Source organism: Coffea arabica, chromosome 9e, assembly GCF_036785885.1.
Source record: "Coffea arabica cultivar ET-39 chromosome 9e, Coffea Arabica ET-39 HiFi, whole genome shotgun sequence".
Classification (NCBI taxonomy): Eukaryota; Viridiplantae; Streptophyta; class Magnoliopsida; order Gentianales; family Rubiaceae; genus Coffea; species Coffea arabica.
Genome location: NC_092327.1, coordinates 33,456,355 through 33,476,138, shown reverse-complemented (window position 1 = coordinate 33,476,138; position 19,784 = coordinate 33,456,355). Strand labels below are relative to the sequence as shown.

Sequence of the window (19,784 nt, the reverse complement as noted above, 5' to 3'; positions counted from 1 at the left end):
TTGATAAATCATTATCAGATTGGTGGAACCGACAACCAATACCAACCTGAAGCATCTTCTTCCTAGATCCCAATTAGTATAATAGATTATTCTAATCAACAACATTTCAATACACTTCATATGAATTATTCATCAGAGGGTTCAACAAAAACCACAGAGGAAGGGAATCCTCATAAAAAGATTTGCATGAGAAGGTAGATTTAATATATTATTTTACTTTCTTAAATTATAATCTTTACGTATTGTTATACACAATCTTGAATGCGATAAATCATTTTTTTTTTTTATACTTAGTTATCCTGCTTTGCTATCATGCAGTGATAATGGAAAATCAATAAATGCTGATTTGCACGGACAAATCGAGGAAATGTTCAAACAGAAGAAAAAGAAAAACGAGTTTCTGAAGAGTAGAATATTATTTGATACTATTTACTGCACTTTTTATTTATTTTCAAGTTTTTGAATGTTATGGTATTGTCGAATGTTATTTTTTTCATTTTTGAATTATTGTTTACTGAATTAGATGTTCAAATTTATATTATAAGAATACTTTATATTACAATGCGCATATAGTAATATACTTAAGAAAGGTTATAATAAAATATACATTAAGTTTGTATTTCATATCGACATTTTTATAAAATTGACTAAATAGATTATTATTTTTCGAAGATTCCCGTTCAACGAACGGGTACAAAACTAGTTAAATGAATATAAATAGATTGACTCACTTATACCTATGACCCATTTTAACCCACCCAAATCAACCATTTAACACCTCTAATTTTAGCCTCCAATGTGATTTGATTGAGCATTTTATACATGCAACAACAGTAACTCTGTTCTTGAGCTAGATTTTGAATCATTTATTACATCAATTCCCAAGCCAACTCTAATGAAGTCTATTGGCAATGAAGCAGAGTTTCTTAACAAATATATTTCTACCCCCATGTTCCATGACAAAGAGAGTATGGCCTATCTTCTTCTTGAGTTTCTTCAATCCCACCATTACAAGGGTAAGGTAAACTATCACCGTCCAATCACATGTGCAATCTAATAGCAATACAAAATGCTACAATCTTATTCACTATCTCTTATTCTAAGCAAAATATTGAATTTTCTTGTGCTTAGATTGATAATAAACAATAGTTAACATGAAAGTCAGAGAATTTTAGTACTATTCTTGAAAATACCCATGCATATGTAATTCATGTGAAATTATATTATCAAGTGCTTCAGAAGTGTCCTCCTCACAATGAAGTAGATGTAACATGTGTTCTAAATTTACTTACTGCTACATTCTTTAATCTTGTTTAATGCTAAATTAGATGCAGGCAAAGACAACGATCATCAAAGATTCATATAGTACATAAAAATTGCTATGCTTGAAGTGAAAATGCAATTACAAGATTATGTGCACAAAACAAAAGTTGTACATGCCACAAATATTCATCACTCCAAAAATTGATATAACTCGTTCCAAAAATTAATATAGGTATTTGACAATATGCAAATGCATTTAGGGCATATATAATTTTCAAGATGAGTAGGGTATTTCTTGTAATTATACTCTGGACAATGACTAACGGCTAAATTAGGAAGAATAGTTTGGAGAAAAAAAAGAAAAAGAAAAGAGAGTATTGATCAAAAAAATTATCATTTTATTAGAAAGTAACGTGAGTGCTATGCGTGCTTTCTCAGAAATAGAATGCTGTCAAGTTTCTTGTGTGGAATTGATTAATTTAACTTTCCCAATATAGATAATATGCAAATTTAAAATCTCTCTTTCTTGGCATTTTACTACTTGAAGTCAACATATAATGGCACATAGGACATCATTAGGAAATTTTACCAAGCAAACAACATTTTTCTTTACGAGACAAAAACATTCTAGAAATTATTTTCAAATGAGTGATTGTAACAAAAGCAAATTAAGTCCTTGATCATTGACTAAATGACTTCATGACGAATTAGTGACAAGTTTGATTCTAATCGATGCAAATTGAGTGCTCATTTTGATTCTAATGGACTAAATGTCATATTAGTAATATGTGAGAGACAGTTAGTGTACTTTTTCCAAATAAAAAAGTGAAATTCCAGTTTCCCCTATGAACTCTAATTCATGCTTTGAGAGATGTGCTACTTCCATTTAAATGTAATCCTAGATGCCTTACAACAAGTAATTGATCCATTAGATTGTCTTTGTAGTTAAACGTTGGTGATTTTGGCTCTAGTTACTATCATTATGCAAAGTAAATCATGAGACCATAGGTCGAGGAAGTGGTTCAATCACAGTAGAGCTAGAACCTTGTGGTAAGGAGATACAATAGTCAACTTTAGCATAAATCATGCTCTTAGATTGATATAAGAAATAGGATATTTACTTTGATTTAGAATGCCAAATCCTTTTTTTTTTTAATTAGAGTGTTGTTAATGTTTAATTTGGAATAGATCCAAAATTTTTGTTAGAAATAATCAATAAAAAATCTTATTTTTAAGGAATAAATGTAGAATAAGGGAGGAATATATAAAATTTCAAAAGATAATCAATATAGAGAAAGGAATTTTCTTAAATTTAAGGGGGACAATACAACTAAAAAGGAGAATTTTATGAAATTCAAGGGTGCAAATATGATGCAAACTTAAAACTCTTGAAAAATTTCAAGACCATTGTATAATTTTATCAAATTTGTGAGGGACAATTGCCCATCTACAATCCTATGTGACTTCACCGTTTTTCAGTCATACCTAATGAATCAACATGTGTTGGCTTAAGGAGCATCCACTTCATAGTGAATTATCTTAGTGCTAAATTCTTCTCTCGTTTCTAGTACTAACTTAAGATACAAGTACAACAATATGCCATATGGATTGTTCTTTTTTTAAAAAATTATTTTTGTTTGTGAAGTTTACAATAACTTCAAAAATACAGACAATCTCAAATACACCTAAAAAAAATAAAAAAAAAATTAATTTCCACCCAACAGACATACCACCACCACCCACTATTACCACCACTTCCTTCCTCCTCCTCTCTCCTCCCTCTTCCCTCCCCTCTTCCTTTCTTTCCCTCCCTCCTGTGGCGGCAGTGGTGGGTGGTGTTATTTTCAAATTTTAAAAAATATTAAAATTTTTTTAATTCTAAAAATATTTTAAAATACATCCTCAAAAACACCCTAAAAAAATACCTTCAAAAACACTTATAAAAACACCTAACTATCTGTAGTAAAAGTTTTTTTTTTACAAACACTGTTACAATAAAATTTTTAAATAAGCACCCTAAAAAATACCTAATCCATGCGAAGCCATGATTAGAAAAGGTTAGTATGATGCGTGAAAATTGTTATGCATAAATTTGCCGAACAATCAACCTATATCTTTTCAAAAGAAAGTGAATGTAAGAAAATATGACCTTATTATGTTTTTCATGAATAATCATGTTCTTCAAAATAGTTAACATCGAATCTAGGAAGAATAATTTGAAGAGAAAAATGACTGGTTTATTATAAATAAAAGTATAAAAATATACTAAGAAGGAGCACTAACTATTTCACACTAACTATAATTTATTAAACTCGTGGAGTTTACTAATGGAGTTTGCATGATATAGATAACATACACATCCAAAATCGCGCTCACTTGATGGTGACTTTCTTCCATTATATTGCTGGTGGTCTACAATTGGAAGCATATTTTCTCGGAATTGGAAGCACTTAAAAGTGTTTTACAATGAAGACTTCTATGGTTAGATCTATCAAATTGTCAACTGTTTTAGAAGTATCCACTTCATAATAACTAAATAACATACATGCATGTTTGTGTTTGGATTGCTATGTTTTAAAGTTTTATAGAAAAATTTGTTGTAACGATTTCATGTATATGAGGTAAAGGTGATTGGAAATTGTGATCACAAAAAATGTAAAATTTTTCCTAGAAAAAACCTCAATCCAAACAAGGAAGCGCTTCTCTGCAGATTTCTCTCAGCTAATTATACTAATTGAGAAACAGGCAAGACATTAATTATTGCAAATTAAGGTTGGTAGATTAGTTGAAAAATATTTTGCTTTAACTTGCCAAACAATCGACCAATACTCTATTTGCGCACAGGCATTTAGGGCATATAAATTTTAAGATAAGAAAAATTGATTTCACTCCATTTCTAATGTATAATCAAAATTTCCACACAAAGCTAAAATCTAATCCAGGAAGAATAGATTCGAGGGGAAAATGGCTGAGATGTTAACTGTCGATCCAAAAAAAAAAAACATAAACTTAATTTAAAGTACATTTCAAGAGCCAAATTGCTTTAAATCTTTTTCAATACTAAATAATCCAAATGTTAAATCACAAAATCACTCAAATGCATGCTCATAAACATATAAACTGCATTTGTATTGTCCCGGCATCTTTATTATTTAGATAACATAGGAAGCTTCTCTCCCTTTGACTGTTCTTGTATTTAATTTTATTTACCTTTTTTGACATCATTCTTTTTCTTTAATTCTGAATGACTTCTTTTTCAATACTATTCTTCATTACTATATATGATCAATTTCAAAAGCATCCCTAACATAGTGAACTGACCTATCATCCTCTAAATTACCCTTCTATGTTTTGATTTCAATCTTTAGATGGAAATATTGCTGCCTGCCTTTAAATCATCAAGTCAGACTTCGATAGAGTTTGTTTTATTAAAGACAATTAATTCACAGTTATTGCTACATGCACAAGATATGCACGATAAATTTGTATCGAAAACAATCTACTGAGCTTGATTGTCTTCAGAGTGGAATGTAGCATTTTGATCATTCCACCATATGATTCTGAGAATGCTTTGGTTCTTCCCAAATCTTGTTGCAATCTTGATTATATAGTCAAAATGAGCCAAATTCTTGGATGGATTCCAAAAAATGGAGTTGTTAAAAGTTATTGCTCTGATTTTCAGTTCACTATTTACTATAGATTGATCCAACCCAATTAAGACAAACTCAGCTATGTAAAAGTTGATGGTAAATGGAACTTGATTTTCTTTTTTGAAAAATAGCTAGGTAATGGGCATGGTTCTCTCAAATTTCGTTTCGTCCCACTAAAATGCTTTCAAAGCAAACGTAATATATCCTTTGCTCATCTCTACATCGTAAGTGCATCAAATTATGCACATTTGGATTGGAGAATTTGACGAAAGATTTGAAATCCACTCAAATCGCTCTAGTTATTTGGGTAACTTTAGATGCATTTAGATTTGTAATTTACCAATTATCAAAATATATTTTAAAATGACAATAACCGGCGATTTACAAATTCAAATACCTTCTGAATAATTTAAACAATTAGAGGGATTTGAGAGTATCTTTCTTCAAATCCTTGAATCCAAACGTAGCCTGAAATTAGAGGAGTAATTAGAGGTCCTGAAGGAATTGTTATTGCTGGAACTAAAATGACCATAGGGCACAGCAATCAAACGGCAGAATTACGTGCACTTTTTTCTTCTTTTAACGAAAAATTATGCGCACTTAATGTAGGACTTGCAATTGGATTGAACTAATATCTCACCTCTAATTATTCAGTCTGATTCTTGGGTTATTGTGAAATACATATGTAGACCTCCACATGCAAACAAACTTGATCATGGAACGCGGGATTGTCAGGACATGTACTATTGGCAGATCCTTAAATAAACGACCTGTCTACTTAGCATCCCCTCCGGCTTAATATTTTGGGCATGCAAGTTATGATGTACTAAAACTAATAACACCTAGAATAGGTCTTGCACATAACCGTGTTTTAGTAATGGAATCTTTGTTTATCTCAAACATGTATAATGGTGCCTTAATAGTGCTGGTGGCATTGGCGCCTACTATATAAACCATTTAACTGTTACTCCTGGGCAGCTCGTTTGGTCACGACAACCCCTTGGAAGTCGTTGTCCAACTCTCCCACCAGGGATCGAGTCTCAGGATTACCGTGTTCGGGGGAAGGGCCTCTCCTCTCAGGTTGGAGTGGGATTAGTCGGGTCCCGTAAAGATTGACCCGGACACCCACCCCGTCAGCCAAAAAAAAAAAAAAATATATATATATATATATATACACACACACACACACCATTTAACCACTATCCCTTCAATTTTATCTTCCTTTATATAGATTGGTAATAGTTCACGTGATTTGCATGTGATCACAGTATCATGATATATGATATTTCTTATACACTAATTTTTTGGCAAAATTTTATTGTTAACATCATAATTTAATATGTGCATATTTTTCATCTTTTTTGACCAATTATCTTTAAAACTTTATTTTAAATTAACTGGAGGTATCACCCATTTGTTAAATTTTCTCTAGAGAATTTCTCTGAATTTATTGTGGACTTTTTTTTCTAGCTTGCTAAGCAAAAGATAATTGTTTGGACAAATAATGTTTGTTTGCTCTACCATTATTATTTTTTATGGTTTGCAAGTTGAATATGTTAGTACTTTGATGTAATTTTTCAATATGAAGTGATATGCATTGTTTTTGAAAAATGAAGGGATGTACGCACATTCTTTAAAATTGAACTCTTTTGCATTCTTTTGTATGATATTTTTGTTATTAATGGAGTGTAAATGATCAACCAGATACAAAGATTTTATGTATGACTGTTCATTTTTACAATTGAAATTTCATTTCTCCAGAATAATTGAGTTTTTCTTTTTCCTTTCCTTTCCTTTTCTTTTATTTTTTTTTGTGGATAGAATTTGATACAAAGCACAAATGACAAAGACTCCATTATCCTAAGAGCACCCTATTTTTGTACCAAGAGTAACATTTATGACGATTTAGAAATTGAATTAGGCTGTAATTAATCAAGAAATTTAGATCGAAATAAAAAGTGTTGCTTTGTTTATTGTCTTCATAGTTCAACGTCAATTAAGTTTTTAGTTTTTGGCCTTCATAAGTGATACCATTATTGACTATTATTAGAACATAATAAATCTAATTATTAGGAAGAAAAGGCATTTTTGGCATAATGTAAAATTAAGACAAATCTTACTTAAGCTCTATTCTTCCTAATTAAACCTATACCATACTTATATAAACAGGAGTATTTGGAAAAAGCTGCACAAAGTAAGGCTACTTGGAACTGTTTCGTACCCTCTTTTCTTGTTCTCTTCTACCACATAACTACATATTCAACATATGGCGGAGGACAGACAAAGCTTCATCTTTGGATCTGAGATTTATATTCACTAAAGATACGCCATTAGATTTACATGGTGAAAATGAAACTTAGTCGGATGACGTGTCAAATGTGGTTTTGGCAAGGTGACATATGATTTGTCTTTCATTAACTATTGCTACCTCGGTAAATTCATTGCCCGTATGTTGTTCGCTTGTCATAGCAAAAATCACATTTTGCATTTGATTTAGCACAACGCAAAATTTTTTAAGTATCCAAAACGACAACCATTTTCCCAACTAAGAAAAAAAAAAAGACAACCATTTTCTTAATGTATACACTGTTTATGTGGCATTCCATAATTAACTTTCAGCAAATGCCCAATATAACCATTATGGCAGCCAATAAGGACTCAAGTGTCAACTAATTTCCAACTTTTTTTTTTAACCTCTTATATCTTTTCACACCCTTCTCACTCCCAATTATCAGGATTCGAATTTTGAACTTAACAGTGAAAGGAGATCTAAATCAACTTCAACTTCATTAAAGCATAATGAAAAATTTTGAACAGCTAACACGAGTTAGTTCAATTGGTAAGGACGGCCAATTTTTTTTTTTTTTTTTTTTACAAAAACAGATGTGTTTAAATTCCATTATCAACATTAGCACTGTGCTGTTGAACGACTTGTAAGTTTTAAATGACTTATGATCCACCTGTGTTGATGCTCGAAGCCAAATCAATTTTGAGCAAATTGCAATTCAGGAAAAGAAACCCTTGAGAAGGGCATTATGCTATAAAATGAAATGAATTGGTGAGTTCAAAGTGGACTTATTTTGACTAATATAAGCATGAAAAAGTTGATTCATCTCTCATTATAAGTAAATAGATTTTTGTTTATAAACTCCCCGTGCATTATACGTGTTTTTTTTTTTTTTGAGGGCAATACGTGCATTATACGTGTTTGGACTTGGTAATCAATTTTGAGGGTAAAAAACAATAATCGACATTAGGAAGGGCCAACTAAAGACAAAATAGAGCCTAAGAAAATTATGAAGTCAAATTTTGTACTCACATATCATTACATCCCTTCAAGATCTGCTCTTGTCAAGTCACTTCACTTCCCACAATCCCACTTCAGTCAGCTGACTTCCCACTTAAAAGTGAAAAATCCCACCAAATTGTACGAACAAACACCGGATTTCAAACTCAAAATTTAGCTAAAATGCATATACCACCCAGAATCCGCGAGAAATTCCATCAGAATTCGAAAATTCCTCTGCATGCAAAGCCATTTCTTCTTGCAGATGTCCTAGTACCTGTAACGGCTATGTCTGAGATTACCCATTCATGGCCATAATTTTAAAAAATGCAGCTTATTCTGTACTCTTAGTTAACTAGTTCTGCACTCATCACTGCGTCAGCCCACAAAAACCTGCCTTTTCCTTTCATCCGACGACGGAAGTTCCTAGGCTTATTGATAAAATCTCCTTGATTTCTTCAATTTTCAACTCTTGGGGAGAAATTTTGGTGCAGGGTCGACGAATTAAGGGCCAAATTCGAGTTGGGTTGGCAAAAATATAAGATTTTGGAGGTGGGTTTTGGGAATTAGGAGCTAGGTTGCCAGCATTTCTTGGGTTGGGGTAATTTTGCCTCGTGGCTCTGTGGGGATTTAAGTTGGGCAATGGATGTTAACGGTTTGGGTGTTTTGGATTCGGTGAAGGAGCTTCAACTTCAAAGCCAGCTGATTGAAGCTGGGGTGAAGCTTCTGGTGCCATCTTCTTCTGCCGATGATCTTCTTGCTGCCCTCGATGTAAAGATCATTTCTTTTATGCTACATTTTCTGCATTCTTTTGATGTTGGCTTGATTTATAATTTTGTTTTTAGCTATTTTGCATGCATGTGAGAAATCGTGTAAAAATGTTTTTGATTTGGTCTTATTGGGGGTCCTATAATTCGTGCTAAAAGGTTATTTCTTGAGCGTTTTTGTTGATTTAGTTCTTTGGTTTTGGGTGGTTGAGATTGTAAATTGGCGCTTTATTTATTTGGTCATGAATTTGCTGGAAAAATGTGAATTCTTTCCCTAATATTGGGTTTGATTTTGTAAACCACAAAAAATAATTGCATACGTTTACACCAGTTGGTAAGAAATAGGCTAGCACCAAGCACGCACGAGGCACTAAGAGTTGTTCCTAGTACATTATTGTTTCATAATCATTTTGAATAAGGCAAAATATTTATCGCATTTTTGTTGATTTTCGTGATCTTTATTTCTCAGTCCGTAGGTTCATGATTGTTTGATGGCTTACTTCTGCCTGATAAATATTGTGAATGAGGCTGTCCTTTTTCCTTGATGAATTTGTTATTTGTTCAAATTTGTCGGCTTACTTCTACATACCATTTTGCGTTCCACCTCTCATAGTGTAAATTAACCATCATCCTCTTTTTCATTCTGTTGTTTAGAAAGTAGAGGACCTTTTATCCATTGTGGGTCAAGATCCTTCCAGTTTGATTCAAGATGGGCTCTTGCCTTCGATGATGGCTTTGATCTCTGATAGGCTGCTTAGACATCCTAATACAGATGTCAGGATTTCAGTTATGTCTTGCATCTGTGAGGTGTTAAGGATAAGTGCTCCGCATCAACCTTATGAGAATGAAAGAATGAAGGTAAGCTGAACACCTACAACAGTATCTACTCTTTTCTGTATTTGTTTGTCTGCTTCCTATTGTATACTTGTTTAGAGCCAGTTCTCAGCCTTTTCATTTGCATGCTGTACAGGATATTTTTCGGTTGACTTTAGCTGCATTTGAGAAGTTGTCGCTTTTCTCTGGTCGCTGTTATGCTAAAGCTTTGCACATTCTTGAAATCGTTGCAAAGGTCAGATGCTGCATCATCTTGCTGGACATAGGCTGCGACTCATTGGTCACTAAAATCTTTGAAGTCCTTCTAAGTACCATTAAGTAAGGCTAAGATGTTACAGCTAATCTTTAAAATGTATTTTTATTGTCAAGACATTTTGATTAACTGCCTTTTCTCTTTGGATCTTGTAGTAATTGATATTTGTTAGCTTCTTTAAATTAACTCTAATACTAACAATTAAGGTTATCTTGAATTCGAACTTGTAATAGCATTCCCATTATGTCCTGCAAATATGATCCGCTTTCAACTTCGTGAACTCCTCATTTAGCAGCAATGAAATTGAAAAATTTGCTGGACTCATGGCAAACCTTTATTATTTGTTGTCGAGTGATCAACTCATGGTTTGCAATGCAACTTGCATAACGGAGTAATTTAGAAAGTTGTACCAAATTAAACAAATTAGAGGTATTCATTTGCTAATCTTGCACCTGTCTCATGCAAGTCAACACATTCAATTGTGATGTGCTGATTGTTGTTGTGTTTGAATGTCTAATACAAGGTTCAACCACCCGCAAGCTGTATTCTCATACATGGAAGATATTATGACTTGGCTTTTAGATGAGAGTGATGACATCCCATTGGGTCTTTTAAAGCCGCTTCTAGCTAGTGTGAAAAAGGAAAACCAGGTACCCTTCCTTATATAGATCTCTGTTTCATTTATTCTTGTTCTTGTTTTATTATTACTCAGTTACCTTTATTGTTTGCCTCAGATTACTTCACCCGTTTCCTCTTGGTTAGGAGAGAAAGTATTAAAGAACTGCTCAACTAAAGTCAGACCTTATCTTATGAATGCAGTGAAGTTAATGAGGCTAGATATTAATGATTATGCCGATATAGTTGCTTCGTTATGCCGAGATATGCCAGCTGGGGACAATGTGGTGCGATATCTTCTATCCTTCAACTGACTTCTTTTTTGGCAAAAGGCAGATGTAGTTATGATCTGTGCTCATCTCCAAATGTTCATGCTTGCTTCTGATATAGTTTTTCGTTGCTCATTGTATTTGTGATGATGGAGATATGTTTGGACTTCCTAAAATTTCTTGTTCGTTCTCCTTCACTTTGTTTATAACGAGACATTAGAAAATATACTAACACTCATCTTCCCTTAACTAATAGCAAAATTTGAAGTCATTCAGTAAGTTAATCAACTTTAAGGAGTAACTTATGCTGTCAGTGGTTGTTCATTCAAATTATGCTATGTGTCCCAGATGTGAGACTGAATCTGTTGTCTCTCATGCATCAGGAAGCGTTTTTAGTCTTTAAGTTTGGAGTTCTTTAAATTTATTTGCGAAGTTGACTTTTTCCTAAAGATGAGAAAAAGGTTCTTGTAAGCAAAATTAGCAGACCAGGCATATCAAATGGTTGGTATTCCCCTGCTAATTTCTGGTCGCTCTAGTGTAGATGGTACGGAGTCCATTGTGTTTGTTTCTGGTTTATCGTTCTTCTTTCTGCTGTTGGAGTAGTTGAAATAAAGATATGAGATTGGCTTTGATTTATTTATTTTGAATTAATCAGGTGATGGTGGAAGCAGAAGCATATGCATCTTTTGTTGTGCCAGCAGAGGCTGAGCTTTGTGGTTCACTGCTGCATGCTGGCACATCTCTACAGATTGATGATGATGACAGCAGATCAAAGGATGAAATTGAGCAGACGAAGAGCATGGCTAAAGAATCTGTTGCCGCTGAAACTTTAGAAAGTGGAGGAGAAATTCAAGCAAGAACAGGTGTTGGAATAGTACCAAGTAGCATGGGAAGAGAATCTAAATCTCTGGTAGAACGAGAGAAAGATTATGAACATTCTGGGATGACTGGCAGCCCAAATTCTCTTGAAATGCCTTATAAGAGGAAGAATCATGGAAAAGTCAGTAGCTTGCCACATAGTTTGTCTGCAGAAGAGTCATCTTTTCATCTAGAACCAGAGAAGGAGAGCGAACCAAGTTATTTTCAACCTAGAACATCACACTTTAACAGCACACCTCCTCCCATTTCCCCAGATCCAAGTGATGGAGGTAAAAGTCTTCAGAGAAGGGGTAGGTCAAAGAAGAAAGGGAACATGGCTAATCATGATAGTGATCTTGATGGTCACTTTCAGGGCTCTGATGGTCACTTAAGAATAGGATCTTCCAGAACAAAACATACTGAAGAAAACCCTGTGAGATATTCAAGGAGGAAGAAATCCGCTGTTAAGAATAATATGGAGAGAACTGCTGGTGTAAAGAATGTAGTTATTAAGACGGAAAAAGACTTCCATAGTGATTCAGAAGAACAACCACTTATTTTATATAAGTTAAAGGATGGAAGAAAAGGAGCAGAAGACAAAAAAGCTCTAAAATCTGAGGTATTATGTTTGTTCATCAATAAGTCAAGTAGAGGAACTTTGTTTGTTTAAGTGATGTTTGGATGCATTACTACCTATGATGATTAAAACCTTCCATATAAGCAAAGTGGACAAAGCTTTTTCACCACCCAAATAGGAAAGTAGGATGTTCAATTTGATGGAGGGAGTAAAAATTTGATTTTCCAAGTAAAGGGAGAAGCAATTCTTGTAGCTTCAGTCTAAAGCTTTCTACTAGAGAATGTAGATCAATAGAATCATGCTTGGCCTCTGTTGAGATCTTCGGCAAGCACTCCTGGTTTCTCTAATGTGTCTCAGCAGTGATTGCTAAATCTTGTTTCTGTCTCATATGCCTTGTTCTAATGCATTTTTCCCCCCATATAATCTGTGGTGGTTTTTGTATCTTATTTCTGATGTTCCTGTAAATATTTCTTTAACCAATTTAGGTATCCAAGAAACCTAGAATTGCCAAAGAGTATGGTGAAGAATTAGTTGGTTCAAGGATAAAGGTCTGGTGGCCCATGGACAGTCGGTAAGTAACTTAAATTGTTGATAATTCTCTAGACTTTGTATCCATCCTCCATATAGACTTCTTAATTCTTAAATCTTAATGTTACTGTCATTTTGACTTTAGGCTAAGTTGTTCTGCTTCTTTGAAATAGCTTAGAGTAATGGGAGAATCTTCTAAGCCGTGTTTGTTGATCTGGATGTTACTTGTTAGATATTTGAAGCTATTTCGATCTGGCTTTTTTTCCATCCTCAGCAAAGCTTTAATATGATTTTTTTGGGCTTCATTTTGACATGTCCTTCCACCTAAACTACATCAACCCCAATTCTCGATGCTTTTTGGCTCAATTTAAAGTCTCCCTGTTTTTATTTTCTGTTGGACGACACCATTTTAAGTCCTGCCTTATCAGTTAAACACCATCAGTGGAAACTAACTTAGCTGGAAAGTACAAAATTCTCCAAAAAGGATGTTTTGGCTTCAAAAGCATAATTTATGAAGTTCGTTCAGCTAAGCTAGGGGTCCATTTTACTACTATTGCCTGCAATCAGACAAGACCACGGGTTTCCAACAACTCTGCATAATCCCAAACTGAAAAACTAGGAACCTTATTAACTGCCACAGTGAAATCTTTTCAGAGTTCCAGCAAACCTTTCCTTGACCGAGCATTTCTCTGTATTTTTCCTCTCCACAGCTGGGCAATTGCTGCCTGAATCCTCTAATCGTTTTAGTAAAAGGAATTTGATACCGGATTATGAGTAGTGCCCTTAAAATTTCCGTTTGCTGCATCAAGCCAATACTTTCATTCTTGAATAAGCCTTTTCTGATCTTGGAATATGTGATGGAATGACGTTGCCTTGTTGATTTGTTCTGTTGATATACGAGTTTTACTGGTTGGGAGTTTTTCTGGCAACTTCGGTGTCAATGGTGGTTTGGTAAAAATCTTTGACTATGCTGTAATATGTACAGCATCTCGCGCGCGCGCACGTCTGTGCATGTGTGTGTGTATATTTAGTAACTTTGTATTTGAATCAACTCGGGCAATTTTCTGTTATTTCCATTTGTACGAAGCTGATTGATAGGAATGCATGCCATTGTAAAAGAATCTTCAGTCTGTTAGATCTAAGCATGACAAAGTGAGGTCAGTACTGAAGCTTTCCTGTTGGATAATGTACTTGATTACCATTAAAGCTTGGAAGTTTGAAGTTGATTGAAAAGGGCATATAGTTTGAGTGTAGGCAGATTAAAGATGGATCGGTAATAGCTTTGTTGATTTGAATTAGCAGAAAAGGAAACAAATTCGAACCTTCTCTGGAGAAATCAACCTATCGGTGAGTAATACTTGGGTCTGAATGAGATTTTATTTTTCCTCTAGGGATAAGTATGTCCTTTTGACTTTGAAAGTTGATATGTTCAACGAATACATGATCATGAATGTATTATATGTACAGACTCCTTGGTGGCAAGACACCTTGGTCCAGATTTTGCCGAATTGACAATGAACTTAATTTTATGATTAGCACAGGTAGTGTTATTGTTGAAATGGTAAACTGGTTCTTCCATAAATTCCAAATGAAAATTCTACCACTGGGATTGAGATAATTCATCAAACTTCACGTATTACATCGGCCAAACTTGAGCCATTTATGCCATCTTCAGTGTTAGGAAAGAAATGGAATGACATTTTATCTTATTCATTTTCTTTTGTGCAGGTTTTATGAAGGCGTTATTGCTTCTTTTGATCCTTCAAAGAAGAAACATAAGGTGATAATTTTTGCAAAGATGGCCTATTTATTTACTATTGCTATCATCCAACTCTCCAAATCCTCCTGCACCCTTGGTTTGCTTCATCCTGTATATTATACCTCCATGTTGTGCTTTTAGGCTGTGATCTTTATCACAAACTTATAATAAGAGAAGAGCACTTGTAAACATTCCCCTTTATCCTTTAGGAATATGACCTTTTGTGGTAGATCCATTTGCTACTGTATTTCTCCCTTTGATACATAATAGTCTTAATTACTTTAATATATTTAAGTGGCTATATAAAAATTTTTGCTCCATAATACATTCCAAGGAGAGCTGCTGTATCTCACTGGTTTAACATTTTGTGGTGATCAAGAATGTGCTGATAAATGGTTGTTTGTCTTGTGAGCCATCACATGCTCATTTGCTCTCACCTGTGTTTCAGGTTTTATATGTTGATGGTGATCAGGAGATTTTGAATCTGAAAAAAGAACGTTGGTTTCTGCTTGATGACCAAGTCAGTTACCTGATTTTATGCTACTCTTCATTGTACATTTTTTAGTTTTCTGTCCCACCCCCATTCCCCCCAACCCCCCCCCCCCCTCCTCAAATGTTGATGGGATGTGATATTATCAGGAGAAAAAGGGCAGCCTTACAAGTTCTGATGCTGCTGCTGTTCGGTAAGCACTATTTGAGAAGGCTGTGTGTATTCCTTTAGATCTTTAAAACTTCTTTCTGTTGAAAATCTCTCTCTTTTAACTTAATCCACAAGTTTTCTCAAGTAGTAAATGAGGCACTTTTTGAGGTTGTACTCTGCCTTGCCCATATCTGGATCTGCATGATAAGTTTTATGCTCATGTTCAACGTGAGAAAAGTTGATGGTAGTCATTTGCTCGTTCATGTAGCCATGACATTGATTGGGAACTTCTGTACATGAATTTCCTTTTGCTGGGTTGCTTGTTATTGGTGCTAGATGATCGTCTTCTTGCTCATTTTAATGACTTAACTGGTTAGTGTTTTCTTATGTCTAATTGTTTCAAATTGAATAATCAATAAAAGTTGGCCGAAAACGAGGAAAAGGGAGCTATTGTAATCGAAACAACCCTAATATTAACTGTAAAAAAAAAAAAAAGACAAAAATCCTACAAAACCATGCTATATCAAACTCTTTTCTATGGAAGACGTTTCATGTAATGCTTCATATCTTGGTCATTATTTTTGGTATTTTATGTTTGTTTACTGGACTCTTTAACTCTGCGACATTGCTCTACTTTTGACTATAATAACAGGCATTTCCTCTACTCTAACATGGTGATGTACTTTAAATTAGAGCAGGCATTGGGAGTATAACCACTTAATCCAAATTAGAATTGTATGTTTCTTTTATTTTGTCAATGCTTTTATTTCTTTTCTCATCTGAGGTTATTGTTTGCTTTGGCCGATGAACATCATTGATTCACAGAAGAAGAAAGCGAACACAATAACAAGATAAAACTAAGATGATTCTGTTTCTTCAGATAAAATGTGTCTATTAATTATTGAGTTCTGGAATTTTGTGATGCATTCACGGCATTTTGATAATTTGTGTATGATTGCAATGAAATAAATTGCCAAGGGTTTCATAACAGCCTAGGAATTTCTGCTTTTAGATCCCGAACTCGAGGCCGAAAACGTGGTAGGAAGTCAGCAGCAAGATCTGCTCTGGATATTCTTCACATCAAAACCGAAATCGATGTTTTGGCAAAGGATGATGAAGAATCAAAGGATGAGGAGGAGAATCTCAGAAGTGAAACTCTCACGGATGCAAGTAAATCTAGCAACTAGAAGCTTAGCTGCACAATCTAAAAAAGCATCTCAGCAATAACTCAACTGATATGCATGGCAAATCGCTATTATCGCATCTTGAGAGTGGCAGATTAAACTGCTCAAAACAATATATGAGAATATCATAAAGCTAACATCATGGCACTCTTTGAAGAGCAGATCTTCTGAAATTTTGTGGAACTTGATCTTGATACATGCTATGCAGTCGATTTCTGCATTATATATAACCTTGTGAAACTTGTGGGGATAGTAGTTAGCTCTTAGGCATAGACAGGGCATGACTTGTTATCTCAGCCATATGGAGCTCTGGCATGACTTATTAGCACAGCCTATGTTGTAATGTATCTCTAGTTTAGGTACCTTTGCTCCTTGGAATCGCTTTTGGTGCCAGCATGCTGATGCTGCAAATACATGCTTGGTGGAAGTAACAAGTGAATAAGGCTACTATATATATATTCTGGTGGTATTCCTGTCTAAATTGGAACAAGTTCTTGCTTTCAGAACATTTCCATGCGTATATTCTTTTTTTTTTTTTTTAACATCTCTGTTTAGAAGTCAGAAAGATCCATGCAATGACTTAAATTCTTCCATCCAGATGAACTGGAATATCTTAATTAAAACTGTGCTTTGCTGACTGATGAGTGGTCAAAGAAAGAAAATATGTTTGTCTTTTGTGCTTTTAAAGTTTTGTGAGGGTTCATTTGGATTAGATTGTGAATGCAAGGGGTTTATGGTTTTTTTTGGCACTATGCATAACATAGTCGTTTACATTTTGCCATTTGTTCTTGACAAACATACTAGCTTAATTCTTTAAACAATATAAAATACAACAGACTTAAAAAGCAAAATGTCAAATAAAAATGGAATTTTTATGAATTTTCTGTTGTTCTCTAGAATTTTTTTTTTTTGGGATCTCTCGCTTACATCCCTTATTTTTTTCTTGATGTTGCTTGTCTAGTTTTGTGGTAGTATAAATTTGGGTACGATTAATTCTGAGTGTAAAAAGAACAAAATATTCAAAATCCCTCCCACCCACCCCCCTTCCCAAAAAAAAAAAAAAAAAAAAAAAAAATCCCTACTGGTTTTTTTTGCATCGAAATATATTTTTTTCACTTTTGGTGATATCATACTCAACATCCATCCTAAAACTTTTATCGTGGAAAAAAAATTAATACAGAATGTGATGTGAACAATATGATGGCACATTACACATATGCATATGAGAAATTATTTTCCCTGAAGTACAGTTACAAAGTCCAAAAGCAAAATTTAGAGTTAGCATAATTATACTTCTTCTGTCCTATTGAAACTTAAAATTGTCAGACTTTTCATTTTTTGATATTTTAAAATGTTTGTCATGTTAAGAAAATAAAAAATTTAAAATGTTTATCATGTTTTTGAGATTTCCCTTTTTGTCTTTTCTTCTAATATAGTCTTTTTATTTAATCATATTCATATTATCATTTAAATTTAAATTTTAAATTTGTTAGAATAAAATTTAAAAGAGAAATACAAATATCACAATCAAAATATTCTTAAAAAGTTGTAATATTGAAACATGACAAACAAATTGGGATGGAGTAACTAAATGAAAACAAACGTGAATAATTTTGGGATATTTTAAAAGCATAAAAACGCATGTTTATTTACTACATTTTTCTGATCCTATGAGAAATATTAAATTTTATTCCCTGGAAATTTTAGCTAAAAGTCCAAAATCGGAAGAAAAACAAAATAGAAAAATAAATACAAAAGCCTACGTGATTCTGCCTTCCAAATTCTAGAGTATAACGGATAGACCAACTTGGCGCCAAGTCTCAATTCTCGTCTCACACTTAGGCTAGCCTTTTCATCTCTCTCGTTCGCTACATCAGTGATCATATTTCTTCGCTCATCCAAGTTTTTCCTCAGGTGAATACCATATCTCTATATTTCTCTGTGTAATCTCCAGATTGAGTTCATTTCTTCCTTGAATTCTAAGAGTTCATGGTTTTGCGGTTGATTATCCTTTTTTTTGGGGCCAAATGTCTATGTGTTTCATTTTGGTGATCTTTTGATTGCCGAACAATGGTTTTGCGGATGATTATCTTGGTTAATGGGTTTATTGTGAATGAAAATGCTTGCAACTTTGCAGATGGTGACTTGTTTCAAATTGGGATTTCTGCATTATACATGAAACGAAATTGTATGTTTGAATACCAATAAAAAGGCCATGGAATGAAAACAAATAAAACAATCAAACAGGGAACTAAAGATAAGTTGATTGATCTTTTTATACTGATTGTTGAAAGACTTCTATGAACTGAAGATTTATACATTTTCTTTCTGGGTAAGTCTGAAGATATATCTATTGCTGCTATTACATGATGATTTGGGTGAAAAGCCACTGGTATTTGTTGTATGTTGTCAAAGAGTATCAAGAACTAATTAGTTACTTCTTGTTATGTGTTTGTTGAGTAGTGATGAAGAGGAAGAGAAACTCGAATGCAGTTAGAACCCAAAATGGGGAAAGAGAAGCAGATGGAGAGATTGAGATAACGAGTACTTCCATACTGGATTTACCTGATTTTATCTTCACGAATGTTGTGCTGTAGCTGCCAATTAAGGCGATCATCATGTGCAAGTGTGCTTGTAAACCTTAGCGCCGCATCATATCAGATCCCCAGATGCATTACTCTCGTGCACAGCCTTGTCCTCTGGTTTGGACTTTGGGTAACTCACGAGTTTCCAGAATGCTTTACCTAATTGACCATCTGAGGTTAATCTGAGCTACAATTCAGATTACTATTCTCCTGATGGGGTCAACTTGAAGCTGGATACCAGGTTGAAGATCCCGCTGCGTAATGCTCAAATGGTGCCTCAGAATCCTAGTGATGCCAACTTGAGTCTTAGCAGTAAGGGTGGCTCTAAGAAGCGTTGCATGAATGTGAGAACCATTAAAGCGAGGACGAAAGAGCAGAAGTTTCAGATTGTTAATTCATGCAATGGGTTTCTTTGCTTGTCGGATCCCTCATGTAACAATCCCTTGTGTGTAATCCAGTAACAGGGGAGTATTTAAACCTTCCAAAGATAGATGAAGTTGATAACAGCCCGAAAGATATAGTATCTTGTGGTTTGGCTTCAGTGAGGAGACTAACGAATGTAAAGTTATTAGAATGTTTGGTCAAGGAAATCTGGATTTTTGTAGTTGCCCGATTACTGGTAAAGAAATCTTAGATGAAAGAGTGGCTGAGGTACATACACTTGGCTCAGGATCTTGGAGACACATTGGTCATGCTCCACCTTATAGCTGTGAACT

At 34.1% G+C, this 19,784-nt stretch overlaps 1 protein-coding gene across 3 annotated transcripts; it reads left to right on the top strand.

Moving 5' to 3' along the window:
• The first annotated feature begins 8,293 nt into the window (after positions 1–8,293).
• On the top strand, positions 8,294–16,991 carry LOC113710478 (sister chromatid cohesion protein PDS5 homolog D-like). 3 transcript variants are annotated; one of them, XR_011821446.1, is made up of 13 exons: positions 8,295–8,970; positions 9,621–9,824; positions 9,937–10,118; positions 10,577–10,703; positions 10,788–10,955; positions 11,593–12,414; positions 12,858–12,943; positions 14,203–14,247; positions 14,368–14,441; positions 14,629–14,680; positions 15,108–15,179; positions 15,299–15,342; positions 16,312–16,407. XR_011821446.1 is itself a non-coding variant. In XM_072066148.1 (11 exons), the coding sequence occupies exons 1-11, from the start codon at positions 8,842–8,844 to the stop codon at positions 15,139–15,141; spliced, it is 1,923 nt and encodes a 640-aa protein (XP_071922249.1). In that variant the 5' UTR covers positions 8,294–8,841; the 3' UTR covers positions 15,142–15,180. The 3 variants fall into 3 exon arrangements, 2 of the variants coding, with proteins under 2 accessions (XP_071922249.1, XP_027089309.1); XM_072066148.1 differs by lacking the exons at positions 15,299–15,342; positions 16,312–16,407 and having other exon boundaries at positions 8,294–8,970; positions 15,108–15,180; XM_027233508.2 differs by lacking the exons at positions 14,203–14,247; positions 14,368–14,441 and having other exon boundaries at positions 8,299–8,970; positions 16,312–16,991.
• Positions 16,992–19,784: the final 2,793 nt, after the last annotated feature.